General features: G+C 39.6%; 1 protein-coding gene across 1 annotated transcript in view; it reads right to left on the bottom strand.

Moving 5' to 3' along the window:
* The window catches only part of agbl4 (AGBL carboxypeptidase 4), a 764,316-nt gene that overhangs the window by 57,236 nt on the left and 688,972 nt on the right, over positions 1-18,108 (bottom strand). Inside the window, exon 7 of the mRNA XM_066692363.1 lies at positions 7,167-7,256. Coding sequence (XP_066548460.1) covers positions 7,167-7,256 — 90 coding nt within the window. The remainder of the gene's footprint in view (positions 1-7,166; positions 7,257-18,108) is intronic.

Below are 18,108 nucleotides of genomic sequence, written 5' to 3' on the forward strand. Positions count from 1 at the left end.
CCAGTGTTTTGGTTCCTTAGCCCACTGCAAGTACAATTTCTTGTGTTTTGCTGAAAGAAGTGGAACACTTCGTGCCAAGGTATGATGAGGTGCATTATTTTATGGGTCTTTCGGCACCAATCTTTTACTAGACTGTCAGTTGACTAACTGTCTGTTGCTCTGAACAATTCATGTCAGCCTCCTTTGGCCTTTTGCATCAATGAGCCATTCAACCGTTCACTGGATGTGCTTTGGGTGGTGGACCATCCTTATATATAAATATGTGTATATACATATAGGTGACAAATTAAGGAAAACCTGAATAAATTAGTGGAGGAACATAACAAATGCAGATGCCTCCAAAGAGGTGTACTGCATGATAGAATTAAACAATTAACATCCTATCCTGCTCTGTGACATGTATAAAAATGCTGAACAGGCCCAGTTGACCTCGATTTTGGATCAAGATGGCAAGAGGAAAGGTTCTAAGTGACTTTGAAAGAGAGGTCATTATTGGAGCATGAATGGCAGGTGCATCAGTCACAGACTACTCAACTGGCTAGTTTTCTTGACAAGTGGGCGAGTCCATGTGTGGCGACACCAAGAGAACGGTACAGGCCTGACTGCTTGACCCCTACAGTGAGGGGGTCCGGAGGCTCTGTTATGCTGTGGGGGGATGTGTTCCATCCCTCCAGTAGAATTCCAGAGACTCGTAGAATCTATGCAAAGGTGCATTGAAGCTGTTATGGCAGCTCGTGGTGGCCCAACACCTTACTTACTTTGCTTGTTTTTTCCTTTAATTTGTCACCCATGTATATTGTACAGCAAGCTGAGGAAAAGATGTTAAGCCTGCCCAACTCCTGCATTAGAACTAGTGCTGTCTGGAATCTAGGGTTCAACTTGCACCCCTAGTAGAGGCTTCTGCTGGTGAAGCCATTGGGGTGCCCCCAGGTCAGTTTATTCATCATCATTAAAACACATTGCAATAAACACATCAGATTGGAATTGCTTGTCACATCTCTGTTCTAGCACATCATGTAGAGTGCATTCCTGGTGCCCTGAAGCTGTCTGATGCCTCATGCATCACTGAGAACAAGAACATTTTATTCGTGTTCCGTCAAATGAGCTTGATGGGTTTCTCTAAAATGAAATGCCTAGGTATTTGAGAGGGTTAGAAAGAGCTGCAGTATGATGCCTGTCAACCCTGGCACAGAAGAGAGAAGGAAAGATCAAAAAGGATAAAAGTGCTGTTTTCCTGAAGAACTATAAGTCGAAAGCAAAGACCACTGTTAATTCCTAATATTGGAGGCAACATGCTAACAACACACATAGTAAATCAATAAATAAATCAATAAAACTAAGACAGACAAAAGAGAAGATTTATACCATATACATTTTTAGTAACACACTAGATTAGTGTCCACCTATTGCATTTATACATTCTTTATCATCCAGAATGTATGAATAGAGTATGAATAATGTGTCACAAACAAAGATAGTAAGGGACTCATTTAGCCTTGAAGTTGGGAAGGGATATACTAAATAGTCACAACATTATATACTTTTACTATAGTTGCTGTTACATACTTACAGCTTTTATATTTACACAAATAGTTGCAAAGAGCCCCCTTATATAATCTTATTTTAAACTGCCAGTCCTACTCTTGAGTAAATCTTTCACCAACTGGAAATTGAGGCCCTGTGTGTATGTTATCCACACAAGGTCAGTTCTTGTATATAAATACATCTGGCCTTCCATTTTGCTTCTTGATACATTATAGATAGCTTGGCTTTGTGTTTAGATTTATTTTTGCTTTCATGTAGTATTGTTTTCAATTCCTACCTTTCTTTTACTAGATCTTTCTATTTCTCAGGGGTATCTCTGCTACTTTCCGATGCCTTTTCAGGATGCTCTACCTCAGTTTTTGTTCACCAGTCTGACATTTACCTTTTTGAAGCCCTCTGTAGAGCAGTACTTTTGGAAGACCATTCTCTCACACATGCACAAAATCACCAGTAGATACATTGAGCGCTTCTACACTTGATATCTTAGCAGGCATTAGCACCTCCACATCTGGTACTCTGTTGTAAAAAAGTATACCAAGTAAAGGAGATATATTTATCTAATTTTCCCAAACAACAAACATAAGTGTTTCTGCAGAGTGAAGGAGTATCGCTGGGAACAGAATGCGGTGGATCCTTAATTTAGTAATAGATTTGATTCCATTTAGGGATTTATGAAGGACACCAATTCAATGAAGATCCCAGTAGGCACTGTAATATTTCAGCATCAACGCTGTTGAGAGAGACAACGATTGGACAACATTTCTGGACAGGATCAGTTAAGCACACTGTGTTTTTGAGTGAGATTGGAGGAGAGTGTACGGACGCTTGGAAAGACTGGATTTCATTTTACACAGAGACACCGAGCTTTCCGGTAGTTTCTCCACACATCTGTTGGGTTTGAGGTCCTCCTGCATTCCAGGTGCTTATGCTCCTTGTGCCTGTTTGCTGCTTGCCTCCACCATTGCGGCCAGTCTGCGGTCTGCTCCGGTTGCCTGTCTCGGCTTGTTTCTTTTCCTGGCCTGTTTGGATACAGGTGCCTCTGGCTTTTGCCTGTTTTTTCCCTCCCCTGAGCCTTGCACACACACACACACATGCACACTCATTCACCTCAGCCTTTTTTCGATTGTGAACTTTGAATCATACTATTATAATATATAGATACGTTTTAATGAGATGTTTTTAAATAACTTCTTTGATCATTTTTATGGCTGCTCCTAGGTCAGTTAACATTGCTGTTGTGTTTTGCATTTTCTGCTTACTTACCCCTGTTGGCATTGAGGTCTATGTGACTAATACAGACCTTATACAGACCTTATACATTTTCCAGAGCGTTGGTCAGATAATTTTTTGCGTTCACGCTCGCAACAATGACTCTTTTTTGTATTAAGGTGTATTGGCCTTTCACCCTACTTTGTTCCTCCCTCGTCGGCCATGTATTCATGTTACCTGATGAAATTACTCTGCCATATGATTTTATTACCATCTGATGTTCATGCAAATGTCATAAATAGGAAACGCTTTGTCCATCTATTGCCGTGCTCTGATTTTATTACTGCATGGGAATGTCCATGTTCATCCTGGGCCATCCACTGATGTGGAAAACCCCAATTCTGTTTCATGTTGTAATGATTTAAGTTTTACAGATTTCTGTTCTTGAAAATGCCTGGGTTTTTTGCATGTTAAAGCTAGAAGCTTATTACCAAAAATTGATCAACTGAAAGTGTGGGTGCATAGTTCAAATCCAGATGTGTTAATCATCACAGAGACATGGTTAAGAAAGAGTATTCTAAACACTGATATTAACCTTTCTGGCTATAATGTTTTTCAGCAGGATAGATCATGCAAAGGTGGTGGAGTAGCTATTTTTACCAAGGACTACCTTCAATGCTCTATTGCATTTGCTAAATCTGTCCCTAAACAGTTTGATTTGCTTGTTACAAATATCAAGCTTTCAAATAGCTCATTGTTAACAGTTGCTGGGTGCTATCATCCACCATCAGCACTGGCCTATACTCTACCTGCTCTATGGTGTCTCCTGGCCCCCCACATCAACTCTGAGTTTGTTCTATTAGGAGGCCTTAACTGGGACATGCTTAAATTACCTGACCAGGTCCTAAAGCAATGGGACTCCCTTAATCTCTCTCAGATTATTTCTAATCCCAATCGGTGTGACCCAAAATACCCAGAAAAGGCTACTCTCCTGGATGTCATCCACACAAATAACCTTGATATATGTCAATCTGGTGTTTGCTGTAATGATCTTAGTGATAACTGCTTGAATTAATAATGGAAGCTCGGTTAAGCAACCTGTTTTAATCTGTTATAGACGCCTGCTGAAAAACTTTAATGAGCTAGCTTTAAATCATGATTTGACCGCTGCTGAATGGTTTAGAATTACATTACATTATCATCACTTAGCAGATGCCCTTATCTAGGGTGACTTACATTTGTACCAATTTACACAGCTGGGTATTTTACTGGAACAATCTAAGTGAAGTACCTTGCTCAAGGGTACAACAGCATTGCCCCACCCGGGATTTGAACCCACAACCTTCCAGTTATGAGAATTAGCTTGATCCCCTCTGTTGAAGATGCTTGGAAGTTATTTAATGATCTGTTTAGCAGCATTGTTAACAAACACGCCACAGTCCCTGGTTTGATCAAGATATGGCAGATTTACTTCACCTCAAAAATGCTATCTGGCGTAAAGCCTGGCGCACTAACAACCTGGTTGACTGGTTAAGAAATAAGTGTAAGTGTACTCAAGCAGTCCATAAGGCCATAGTCAGTTACGTTAGGGAGCAGTTCTCCCTCTGTGGGTCCAATCACAAGAAGTTTTGGAAAACTGTGAAAGACTTGGAGAATAAACCTTCATCTTCACAGTTGCCCATCTTCATTAAGGTTGATGATGTGGTTGTTACAGACAAGGAGCATATGGCTGAGCTCTTTAATCACCACTTTAGGTTTCTTACTTGACTCAACCATGTCACCTGGCCTACATAACACTTCCTCATCATCCAACCCTCTTAGTACAGCCCCTTTACATCGTTTTTCCCTATGCTCAGTCACTGATTCTGAGGTGTTAAATGAGCTACTTAAACTGGACCCTAAATAACCACCTTGGTCAGATGGTATAGATCCTTATTTTTTCAATGTGGCTGCTCCTATCATAGCAGAGCCAATTTCCCACATCTTTAACCTGTCTCTCCACTCTGCAGAAGTTCCCAGAGCTTGGAAGATATCAAAATCATTCCTCTTTCACTCCAGCTGCCAAATTTACAGTGATCCAAATGATAACCCTCCCCATGCTGGATTATGGAGATTTGATGGTTGTATGGTTGTATGGTCGTATGGTTGACAAGTAAGGATGCTCTTGAGCGGCTTCTTTACCACACAGCCATTATATCTGCCACTAATGCTCCTTACAGAACACATCACTGCATGTTGTACTCCTCTGTCAATTGGCCATCTCTATATACACGTCACAAGATCCGTTCCTCTTTCCAGTTTGCTGCAGCCAGTGACTGGAATGCACTGCAGAAAGGTCTTAAGATGAAGAGTTTTATATCTATTCCCTCATTCAAGGACTTAATTACGGTCACTCTTGCTGACACATGCAGTTGTTACATGTAGCATGCCACCACTATCTACCATAATTTGTTTGTTGTGTTTTGTTTTGTTTTTTGTGGATACTGTGTTGTGTTGCTGCCTTGTTATTGTTATTGCCATGTTTTATTTACTTTATATTTATATATTTATATTTATGTATACACTCACCTAAAGGATTATTAGGAACACCTGTCCAATTTCTCATTAATGCAATTATCTAACCAACCAAACACATGGCAGTTGCTTCAATGCATTTAGGGGTGTGGTCCTGGTCAAGACAATCTCCTGAACTCCAAACTGAATGTCTGAATGGGAAAGAAAGGTGATTTAAGCAATTTTGAGCGTGGCATGGTTGTTGGTGCCAGACGGGCCAGTCTGAGTATTTCACAATCTGCTCAGTTACTGGGATTTTCACGCACAACCATTTCTAGGGTTTACAAAGAATGGTGTGAAAAGGGAAAAACATCCAGTATGCGGCAGTCCTGTGGGCGAAAATGCCTTGTTGATGCTAGAGGTCAGAGGAGAATGGGCCGACTGATTCAAGCTGATAGAAGAGCAACTTTGACTGAAATAACCACTCGTTACAACTGAGGTATGCAGCAAAGCATTTGTGAAGCCACAACACGTACAACCTTGAGTCGGATGGGCTACAACAGCAGAAGACCCCACCGGGTACCATTCATCTCCACTACAAATAGGAAAAAGAGGCTACAATTTGCACAAGCTCACCAAAATTGGACAGTTGAAGACTGGAAAAATGTTGCCTGGTCTGATGAGTCTCGATTTCTGTTGAGACATTCAGATGGTAGAGTCAGAATTTGGCGTAAACAGAATGAGAACATGGATCCATCATGCCTTGTTACCACTGTGCAGGCTGGTGGTGGTGGTGTAATGGTGTGGGGGATGTTTTCTTGGCACACTTTAGGCCCCTTAGTGCCAATTGGGCATCGTTTAAATGCCACGGCCTACCTGAGCATTGTTTCTGACCATGTCCATCCCTTTATGACCACCATGTACCCATCCTCTGATGGCTAATTCCAGCAGGATAATGCACCATGTCACAAAGGTCGAATCATTTCAAATTGGTTTCTTGAACATGACAATGAGTTCACTGTACTAAACTGGTCCCCACAGTCACCAGATCTCAACCCAATAGAGCATCTTTGGGATGTGGTGGAACGGGAGCTTCGTGCCCTGGATGTGCATCCCACAAATCTCCATCAACTGCAAGATGCTATCCTATCAATATGGGCCAACATTTCTAAAGAATGCTTTCAGCACCTTGTTGAATCAATGCCACGTAGAATTAAGGCAGTTCTGAAGGCGAAAGGGGGTCAAACACAGTATTAGTATGGTGTTCCTAATAATCCTTTAGGTGAGTGTATATTAAATGTATATATTTTTAATAATTTTGTTTTATTTATTTTTAATCCCTATTCCTGTCCCTTCAGGAGGCCTTTTTTCTCCTGCCAGGCCATCCTTGTAAATAAGAATTTGTTCTTAATTAACCTGCCTGGTGAAATAAAGGTTGTTATTGAGAGGCAAAAGTACTATATAAATGTCTAAAATTATTTACACATATCAGGTGTAATCATTACTTGTGGTAAAACGTGGGAGTCTCCATGTGCTGATTGAAAAATGAGTTTTGTATTGCTGAGGTAAAACAAACAAAAATGAATTATCCAGTGTTAATAGCATAGTTATTATACATTCATAAACTGCCATTTGTGTACCTTTAACTATTTTATTTTTAACTACACTTTCTTGTCTTTGTAGTTTCCTGTGTCCAGTTTCATTAGATAGCTAGTGTTCACCCTGAACTATTCAATAACTAACCTTACACTTAACACACAGTAGTGTTGATACATTAGTAAAGGGAAAAGGTACTGTATTTAGACTTTAAGTAATTCATTATGTTTATCCAACTGGCCTCTGACCCTACAGATTTCCCAAACAAAGTCTAGTAACTAAGATTCAGTGGTGTCTGTCTTGGCACTGCCAGCACTTTTTACCTTGGCAGACAAAGGAGGCTGGGGACTCGCCAGGATGTACTCGAGCAGTGAGGAACACCACCCTCTTCTCTGTCTCTTGCTTCAGGTTGGCTGGAGAGCAACACAAGAAAACAAGGTCACCTACAGTATCAGATACACATGTAGACTGGCAGTTTGTTGTCCTTTGTTACCACAAATTAATTAATCATTGATTCTTTGGAAGGAGCCAAGTTTCTCTCCTGTTTCATTAATCAATAATTGCCTGCTAGATAGGACTCTCTTCATTTCACACCAGAGATTAAACAGTGTTAGTCACAACTTTGGGATGATTTTTATTTATATTACAACCACAAAAAGTACAATAGGCTAGCATGAACAGATGACCCCCACCATCATGGCTTTTATAAAGCTGTCCCGAACCTGAAAGAAACTGTAGTTTAATGTAAACGTTAAACTTTTTCTCACTTTCTCAGAGGGATCAGTGAGAGATGAGTTAAGCTCCTGGCTAAAGCAATACAAGAGCAAGAATACAATCCCCAATTCATCCAAAGAGAAGAATGAAAGTCAGTTAAGGTCCTCTACAAACCAATAAAAGCCATCCCTTGTATTTTGCAAGTTCAGTACAATATTCCAGACAGCGTTCTTTCCAATCTGTCAGTCTTAGCCGACTCTGACATGGGTTCCCCAAAGGGAACTACGCAATTGGAGCACTGCCTGGAACTGAATTGGCCTGGGTTCCCTTGGCTTATTGCACAGCAGTAACTCCTGACACTTATGACCCTTTTCTAATGGCATATCCGAGCTGTGCCAAAACCAAGCCGAGTTGGCCTGGAACGGCTTGGTGTGTATGCACTGCAATACCCCAGCCGGGTGAATGACATCAGATGCTGTGGATGTTGAGAGATGCGTGCCTGATGCTGAAAGATACAACAATAGAGGATCTTGAGAGTGTGGTAAATTTTTTACTACATGGAAGTGAAAACTGGTCTGGCTACCAAACTGTAATGGTGAAGCTGCAAATAAATGAATTAAACCATTCTCAAATGAGACAAAAACATGTGAAAGACCATAACGATTGAATTTAATTTCTATTTGTTAGGCTATAGTATCGTTTCGTCATTGGATCCTGATAATATGGAGTATTCCAGCATGCACTGAAACAGTCTGTTTATATAATAATAATAATGTATAAATATATTGATCTATATATCACATTGTGAACATAAATATTAGCTTTTAACGGGCGAGCTTAAAATGTAGAAATTGCGTAACGTGGCTTACTGTACATAAAATGTAACCATTATATCCAAACTTCACAAGTTACAAGACTAGCTCCATCAAGACTGATACAACAAAGATTTATGTTTAAAGTTATATCAAAATCATAAGTATCTTGTGTAGCCAAGCTTGAACTTGGTTTACTATATTGGGCTTAATATGATTTTTAATTCAAATTGGTTATAGACAAAAACTATTAATATCTTGTAAATACAGTAAACCATATAAGCACGGATTATATGCAGGGCTTCACGTCATTAGAAGATTGGTAATGTTAATTATCTCCATCTTTTATTGGTAACATTAACAGTTTGACAAGTAATGGTTATGTTTAAAGCACATGCAGGTACATTACACAATATATTAAGCATTCTAGACTCTAGACTTGTAAAATTAAATACAGGTTGAAATCTTGTTAAAATAAAAAACTCACAATAAGGAAACTATACTCAGCAAAAAAAGAAATGTCCTCTCACTTTCAACTGCTTTTATTGTCAGCAAACTTAACCTGTAAATATTTGTATGACCATAAAAAGATTCAACAACAAGACATAAACTGAACAAGTTTCACAGACATCACTAACAGAAGTGGAATAATGTGTCCCTGAACAAAGGGGAGGGTCAAAATCAAAAGTAACAGTTATTATCTGGTGTGGCCACCAGCTGCATTAAGTACTGCAATGCATCTCCTCTTCATGGACTGCACCAGATTTGCCAGTGAGGTGTTACCCCACTCTTCCACCAAGGCATATGCAAGTTCCCGGACATTTCTGGGGGGAATGGCCCTAGCCCTCACCCTCCGATCCAACAGGCCAGCGATCCAACACGGCCAGCGATGATCCGGGCTCTTCACTGGCCATGGCAGAACACTGACATTCCTGTCCTGCAGGAAATCACATCCAGTGAAGGTGGGTTTGTGCCCATAGGCAACGTTGTTGCTGGTGATACGGTGGGGGAAAAAAGTATTTGATCCCCTGCTGATTTTGTATGTTTGCCCACTGACAAAGAAATGATCAGTCTATAATTTTAATGGTAGGTGTATTTTAACAGTGAGAGACAGAATAACAACAAAAAATCCAGAAAAATGCATTTCAAAAAAGTTATACATTGATTTGCATGTTAATGAGGGAAATAAGTATTTGACCCCTTCGACTTAGTACTTGGTGGCAAAACCCTTGTTGGCAATCACAGAGGTCAGACGTTTCTTGTAGTTGGCCACCAGGTTTGCACACATCTCAGGAGGGATTTTGTCCCATTCCTCTTTGCAGATCCTCTCCAAGTCATTAAGGTTTCGAGGCTGACGTTTGGCAACTCGAACCTTCAGCTCCCTCCACAGATTTTCTATGGGATTAAGGTCTGGAGACTGGCTAGGCCACTCCAGGACCTTAATGTGCTTCTTCTTGAGCCACTCCTTTGTTGCCTTGGCTGTGTGTTTTGGGTCATTGTCATGCTGGAATACCCATCCATGACCCATTTTCAATGCCCTGGCTGAGGGAAGGAGGTTCTCACCCAAGATTTGATGGTACACGGCCCCGTCCATCGTCCCTTTGATGCGGTGCAGTTGTCCTGTCCCCGTAGCAGAAAAACACCCCAAAGCATAATGTTTCCACCTCCATGTTTGATGGTGAGGATGGTGTTCTTGGGGTCATTCCTCCTCCTCCAAACACGGCGAGTTGAGTTGATGCCAAAGAGCTTGATTTTGGTCTCATCTGACCACAACACTTTCACCCAGTTCTCCTCTGAATCATTCAGATGTTGGCAAACTTCAGACAGACCTGTACATGTGCTTTCTTGAGCAGGGGGACCTTGCGGGAGCTGCAGGATTTCAGTCCTTCACGGCGTAGTGTGTTACCAATTGTTTTCTTGGTGACTATGGTCCCAGCTGCCTTGAGATCATTAACAAGATCCTCCCGTGTAGTTCTGGGCTGATTCCTCACCGTTCTCATGATCATTGAAACTCCACGAGGTGAGATCTTGCATGGAGCCCCAGACCGAGGGAGACTGACAGTTATTTTGTGTTTCTTCCATTTGCGAATAATCGCACAAACTGTTGTCACCTTCTCACCAAGCTGCTTGGCAATGGTCTTGTAGCCCATTCCAGCCTTGTGTAGGTCTACAATCTTGTCCCTGACATCCTTGGACAGCTCTTTGGTCTTGGCCATGGTGGAGAGTTTGGAATCTGATTGATTGATTGCTTCTGTGGACAGGTGTCTTTTATACAGGTAACGAGCTGAGATTAGGAGCGCTCCCTTTAAGAGAGTGCTCCTAATCTCAGCTCGTTACCTGTATAAAAGACACCTGGGAACCAGAAATCTTGCTGATTGATAGGGGATCAAATACTTATTTCACTCATTAACATGCAAATCAATTTATAACTTTTTTAAAATGCATTTTTCTGGATTTTTTTGCTGTTGTTCTGTCTCTCACTGTTAAAATACACCTACCATTAAAATTATAGACTGATCATTTCTTTGTCAGTGGGCAAACGTACAACATCAGCAGGGGATCAAATACTTTTTTCCCTCACTGTATCTGGTAAGGACCTGCCTTACAACAGGCCTACAAGCCCTCAGTCTAGCCTCTCTAAGCCAATTGCGGACAGTAGAAGGAGCACTGATGGAGGGATTGTGCATTCCTGGTGTAACTCGGGCAGTTGTTGTTGCCATCCTATACCTGTCCTGCAGGTGTGATATTCGGATATACCGATCCTGTGCAGGTGTTGTTACACGTGGTCTGCCACTGCGAGGATGATCAGCTGTCCTGTCTCCCTGTAGCGCTGTCTTAGGCGTCTCACAGTACGGACATTGCAATTTATCTGCAGTCCTCATGCCTCCTTGCAGCATGCCTAAGGCATGTTCATGCAGATGAGCAGGGACCCTGGGCATCTTACTTTTGGTGTTTTTCGGAGACAGTAGAAAGGTCTCTTTAGTGTCCTAAGTTTTTATAACTGTGTCCTTTTATTAAAATAAAAGTACAAGAATTACGTTGCTTTTTAACCATAATCTGTGGTGCTCTGTACATATTTACTTATTGTTTATTTATATTTATATTCCATTATATATTTAATATATAAATATAGGGAAAAAATACACATTTTCACTGCTGGCTGGTGTATTTGTGCAATTCCAGAAAATAATAAGGATTGTAACTCAGACAAAGGGGTGAAATGCAATGTACAGACATGTAGGGAAATCAGTCTCCCATAGAGGTATTTGTTGGTCAGTATTAATGAATGAAATAAATCATTAAATTGTAATGACTATTTGTAAAACTCAACATTTTGTAACAAGCACAGAAAGCCTGTCTACATTATATGGATCTTCTTAATTGAACAGCAGCACTACAACAATGTTACATTAGTTGCAGGCACATTACAAATTTCCAAAGATTACTTTAAAGAATATATATTTGGATATTGAAAAAATAAAGTTGGCCTACACACATCCAAATTTAAACATCAGACACAAGTTTTCGAATATCATTAACTTAATTAAAGGCTTTCTGCCCATTTCCTTGCCGACAATCTTTTTGGATTGAATTGTTCACATTTGTTTGTAAATGTGGCAAAAGACAAACTAAATATAGCAGTATACACATGACTAACACATTGGAAATATCTAGCAATGGCTTAGAAAATTATTTGTTTTTAAAATGCATTGACATAACAGATATGTTGTAAAAAGTATGGAAGAAGCGTAAGTAATTATCACTTTCACTGTTGGCACTATGTAACACTACACCTTCACGAGCCTTCAATCTACATTTAAAAATCATACATACAATTTAGTATAAATTTGGAAATGATTTAGGAAATTATTTCCAAGTGTTCATTTGTCATCTGTGCATAGGACAGCATTTTTTCAAAAAAACATAACAGAGAGAACCCATTTGTGTTCATCACATTGCAATTATTAAGAACAACTACACCATACAAATACCTCTGCTACTGCACCACTCCCATTAAATATAACAATCGATGATTGCAGCAATTGTTAAATGATGCAATAATTGACCCGTATCTTAGCTTATTAGTTTGTAAATCACCAGGAAAAAATGCAGTCCCTTCTACGTTTGTTAGTCAGGAATTGAATAGTATGTACTGTGAAAACATTACAGTGTTGCCTCCATTACCTCCATTTGAAATAAACTGGTGGCATTACAACATAGTACTGGTTTCTGTTAATATAAATTCCTCACAGGCAACACCCACTACGGCTATGGGTGGCTAACAAGGTTCGGCACCAATAACATCCTCCCTCTGATCTGAGGGTCTGGAGGATTAGAGTACATCTCAGATCCCAAAAACTATGAGTGTTCCTGTGCAGATTTACTGAAAGGTTAAACATTTCAATACAGTACATACTGGGAATTGTATGACAAGATACTTAAAGTCAGCTGCCCAGTTGGGGGTGCAGTTTCCTCTAAAGTCTTGCTTGAATGATGCTCAAGCAATGGACTTTAGAAATATTTTCATTCTGAACAAATTATCCTCAAAGGAAAATGTCAATGATGCTTTGATTTCCAATAGCCTTTTAAAACATTACTGCCAACCTTTATTCAGCATCCATTAATCATTCAAGAGATTGTTAGTTAGCTAAGAGTGGAAAGAGTTTTTCAGTGCTCATTATCATAACAGTAAGTGATTTCTAGTTTTGTTGTGAGTATGGCATCAGCAACTGACCAATAACTTGGTATTACAGGTGAATTACAAATTAGGCTTTCATATATTACAATTGCAGTACATTAGGCTCAATGGGAAGTATATACCAGCAGATTTTATTTTTTTCAAACTATGTAAAAGGATAGAGGAAAAACAGTGTGGAGGCTACAATGAAATCCACAGACCTTTCCCTTTGAATAAACCAAGGTCTAGTGGAATATATATGTGTTGCTATAGTGTATAAGTAATATTTATACAACCCCTCCAGATCAATTCTTTCATATAAGCAAATGTAGTTTTATTTTCCTTTTTTGAATGTGGGATTGTTTACTTGTACAAACAATCTCCACTGCACAATAATCTCCTGTTGTTGGAAAGGAGATGAATAACTCCATTGTTATGTTTTTATTCACAGTCATGGACACAGCAACACTTCATGTTGTCTATAGACACTATAATTACTATCAAGGAGTTAGTATGTGGAGTAAGAAAGTGTAACAATTGGTTGACTTAATAAAAGTGATTGCTGAAGACAAATTCTGTGATTTTGCAGGGTTTATTTTTAGTTATTCGATGTCACAACATACTCTGAAAGACTGAAGGAGCATATATGCTGTGTTTATTTGTTAAATTGTACATTTTAATAGTTGCTTATATGATAGAATTGATCTGGAAGAGTGGCGTACATCTTACATATAAATCTCATGATAAAACTACTTGCTATGTTGTTTCTACCTGTTGTAAATGACATCAATCCACATTTTAATCAACAATGACCATGGTGTTTATAGAACTTTAAAAGTGTATAGTGCTTATAATAAGTTACTAGTATCCTGAGAACTTTTTACCTGGAGCAATGCCATTTTTAACATGCACAAATAGGACCATGGAGAATATAATATTGTCCCCTTTAACACTGAATAGCTTCATACAGCTGTGTACCAGCTACATTTTCAAGCAATCATGGACAGAAACTCACACTGGTGTGATTTCATGTCACATTTGTATGTGTCATGTTTGGCTGTTTTGGAGCAATAGGGCTGCATGGTGCAGTTGTCCTGATGCAGATTGTGTGACTGGTAAACTAAGTGTATGAGCACTTTGTCTGTGTATTACAATATTCTTCTTTTAAAGGACAACAGGAGGTTACAGCAGGGGAAAAAACATCACAATCATTTGTTATAGGCGCCCCTGCTATTATTGAAATAAATCTGAGCTCATTGTCTTTAGCTCATTCTGCACATGTATAAATAATAAATTGCTGCCACGTATACAGAAAAGGAAAGGGGGATTGTGATACCTGCATTGGATAATGATCACGGATGCCATGGTTTCTCCATAGCTAAGCTTTATGCATACAATTAAATCCTGCTTATAAATGAAGCATTAAATAATGCAGCAAAGAGACATGCATTATTCAGCCCCTCGTTTTTAATAAAATATATCGTTGACTGTCAAAACAAGCAACTTCTAATACATTGCATGTATAATTCTGCAGCCTTGAGGTAGGCTCCTCTATTGACACAGAAGGGAGAGAGAGGAGCAGAAATGCGGATGTCTTTCCATGTCCAGTCATCCAAATGAAGGCCTAGATATTGTGCAATGAAAGGCCTGTGTAACCTGAGACCGGGCACACATCCTACTGCCAGCTGCACAGTCTAATACATTTTCTGTGTCATTTAGATTCTGTCATTCAACAAACCACTGTAAAAAATAACTTAAAGTAAATTAATCTAAGGTATTAGAGAAGCTTAGAATGGTCTACAGAGGTCATCTAAACAGATAGGTCTTAAGAAGGTCCTGAATGGTGGGAAGATGCTGCAATTTTAACAGGAAACCCATTCCACCATTTGGGGGCAAGAGAAGAGAGGAGCACTCAGGTGGTCGGGCATCTGAATGAAGGCATGACTAATTGACAAGTGCAACAGCAAGGGCCAGAGGGGATGCAGGGAGAGACAAGAGACAGGATGTAGGAAGGAGCAACTGTACTTAAAGAGCATCTTCTCTAAGCAATGCATCTGAAGTCAAGTTTGCAAGTGCAAGTGTATCTGACATACCAGATGTGTTCTCCCTAGCAGTTATAAAAGGCCTGGTCCACTTTCAATTGCAGTGAGAATGGAAGAATCACCTGCATCCAGGACCCAAAGCCCTTTCTCCGAGTTGAATACTCCCTGAGCTCTCCTAGCCTCTCTCAAAGTCAAACAGCTGAAACAGTGTTTAGCGTAACAAACAGAAGCACTCACCACCCCCTGTATATAGGGAGACAGGTCAGGCAGCAATGGGAGCTAAATAATATTTCATGTTCTCAATGCTGTTTTCTGCTAGCATGAATGGTGTACTAAATGACTCAAAGTGATTGCATACTTCATTGCTATGTACACAAGCTTAATATCTTATTGATCTCAGCTAGTGTTGTGCTGAGCATGGAAAATGCTAATTGGCAATAGGCATCTTTTTTTTTTTTTCTCTCTCTCTCTCTCCTTAATGCTAATTTACTTTTTCAGGCCTCATAAAAACATTCATTGGTCTGGGGAAGGCTATAAACATAAAGCATTTTCCAATTTCCAGTAGAAAAGGTGACTATTTATTTATTTATTTATTTATTTATGTGCCTGCGTTTTTTTTCCCTCTACGCGGAGACTGATAGCTCTTGCATTCAGTTTCTACAATGCAGTGAAGGCATTGTGCTTGATATATGGCAAGCCAAATTATCATTTAGAGATATCGCTAAATTAATTTAAAGATATCTTGAAATATTTAAAGATATCTCTAAATCATTTAAAGATATCTATAAATGATTTAGAGATATCTACAAACAGTTTAGAGATATCTAAATAAGGTGCTTTTTAAAATGATTTGAAGATATCTCTAAATGATTTAGAGATATCTGCAAATCATTTAGAGATATCTTCAAATCATTTAGAGATATCTCTAAATGTACTTTTAAATGAGATATCTTTAAATGATTCGCAGATATCTCTAATAGATTTGCAGATATCTTTAAATGATTTAGAGATATCTTTAAATATTTGAAGATATCTGGAATTATTTGAAGATATCTTTAAATCATTTAGAGATATCTCAAAATGATAATTTGGCCATATAGTGCTCGTGTTTCTCCTGGATGGGGTGTTCTGCTGTGTCTGTAATTCTATTAGCTATACATCTTTGACATCAGCTATGACCTGGGCTGGATTCTCGGCATGTAACGGACACCCCTAGAGGGTGCTTAAAATAAATAAATAAAATACAAAAAGGCAAGAAGAGATTCAATGTGAAATGCGAACCGTGCTATTCAGTGGTATTCTTCAGGCCAGGGCCTTTGTAGATAGTTTAATGATGAGCATGCAGTCATCTAATAAAGCTGGGACACAACCCTATAAAAGAGCACCAAGCAATTGGTGCTCAAGCAAAATTAATATGGAATTTAGGCATTTGTGAAGGACAGTTTTCGAGAGACCAGTGGGTATTGTGTGTTGAGTTCCCTACGCCCTTTTAGAGAAAACAAATAAAGATGTTTTTTTTTTTTCATATTAATTGAGGGGTAAAGGAGGACACTGCCACACATTTTCATGTCCTTTTTGTACTGATGCATATTCCACTGGCACAGAACTCTCCATGAAAAACTAGATACTTGCATTATTTTAGGGAGTGTGTGCATTTTGTTGCAGCAGGGCTCTTTATTAATCTCCATGTGTCTCTGTATCTGTTTAATGAAGCACTTACAGAGATATTTAATATGCAAGCTCCCTAAGTTGATTTATTATGCCAGATGCACCCACCTTCCCCTCCCCCTCCCATTTGTACAGCTTTCCTAGTGAAAGGAGGACACACTGGTCTGCTATTACACTTACAAAACAGCTTGCTCAGCAGTGTCTATAGAGGATTTTAAAAGACAAGTCAGAAAGTAAGAAATAATCTGGGCTTAGAGAAAAACAACAATTCTGTGCTCACTCCCAGTCAATCTGCTCATCATTTTCTGCTTTCAAATGCCCTGTACTGTAAATGTAAGTCAAAAGAGGGAGGCCATGTCTACAGGTAAGTGTCAGTTTCAGATATCAGATTTTGCTTTGAAATGAATCCTAAAACAAGCATGGGAATACAAAATAAAAAAGGAAATACATTATAAATATAAAACAAACTCATACAGTTATACAGCTGATGGGAGCATAGTCTATTTACAGAAAGCTGTCCTTAACAAATCAGCCTGCCTGCCTTGTTCACTTTTTGAGAACCAGAATCATTCAGTGACTATAAACACTATGCTGCAATATTGCATCTTTACCAGAAGGTTTTGCTGTAGCTCACGGGGGTTCCAGGGAGAGAGACCTCCAGAATACCACCAACAACAATACAAGACAGGGGTTGTGTCAGGCACGTGCACAGGCTCGACCTGTGCAGAGCACATGCCCTTTTTCTGTGAGACTTCCAAAGTGCCCTTTTTCCTGAGCAACTGCCCCTCAGACCGCAGTTTGGCGCAAACCCCCCCCCCCCCAACCCCCCAGTCTTTGAGACTGAACAAGCAGTTTTGCTCTATCAGTGATTTTTCCACATTTTATTCTGGTCCCTCAAAATCTGAAAGACAGCCTTCTGCACTGTGAACATGTGAATGTCCGATCTCATTCATTAAAATCAGCCATTGAAGACTGCAGTACAGACATTGTAGTAAAATGTTGGCCTTCCCACTGGAGGATCGGCAGCCATAACTCACCACACTGGCCAGACAGGTTGGTGAGTACTACACACACACGACTACAAGGCAATTTACAGTAGCCAGTCGAACGAAGCAGCATGTCTTTGTGGGGTTTCTCCAGGTGCCTTAAATCCCAGTGTCCCTGGGAGAACAAGCAAACTCCACACAAGCAGACAACCAAGGCCAGAATCAAAGACTGGGTCCCAGGAGCCACTGTGCCACCATTCTGCCCTCATTTATATTTATTATAAATAATGCAGAGTTCTCATATGTCTAAAGAGCCATTAACAATTCTATAAAATCCATCTGGAACAAAGATCCTGCAACACATT

The sequence above is a fragment of the Amia ocellicauda genome, chromosome 19, assembly GCF_036373705.1.
Source record: "Amia ocellicauda isolate fAmiCal2 chromosome 19, fAmiCal2.hap1, whole genome shotgun sequence".
Taxonomy (NCBI): Eukaryota; Metazoa; Chordata; class Actinopteri; order Amiiformes; family Amiidae; genus Amia; species Amia ocellicauda.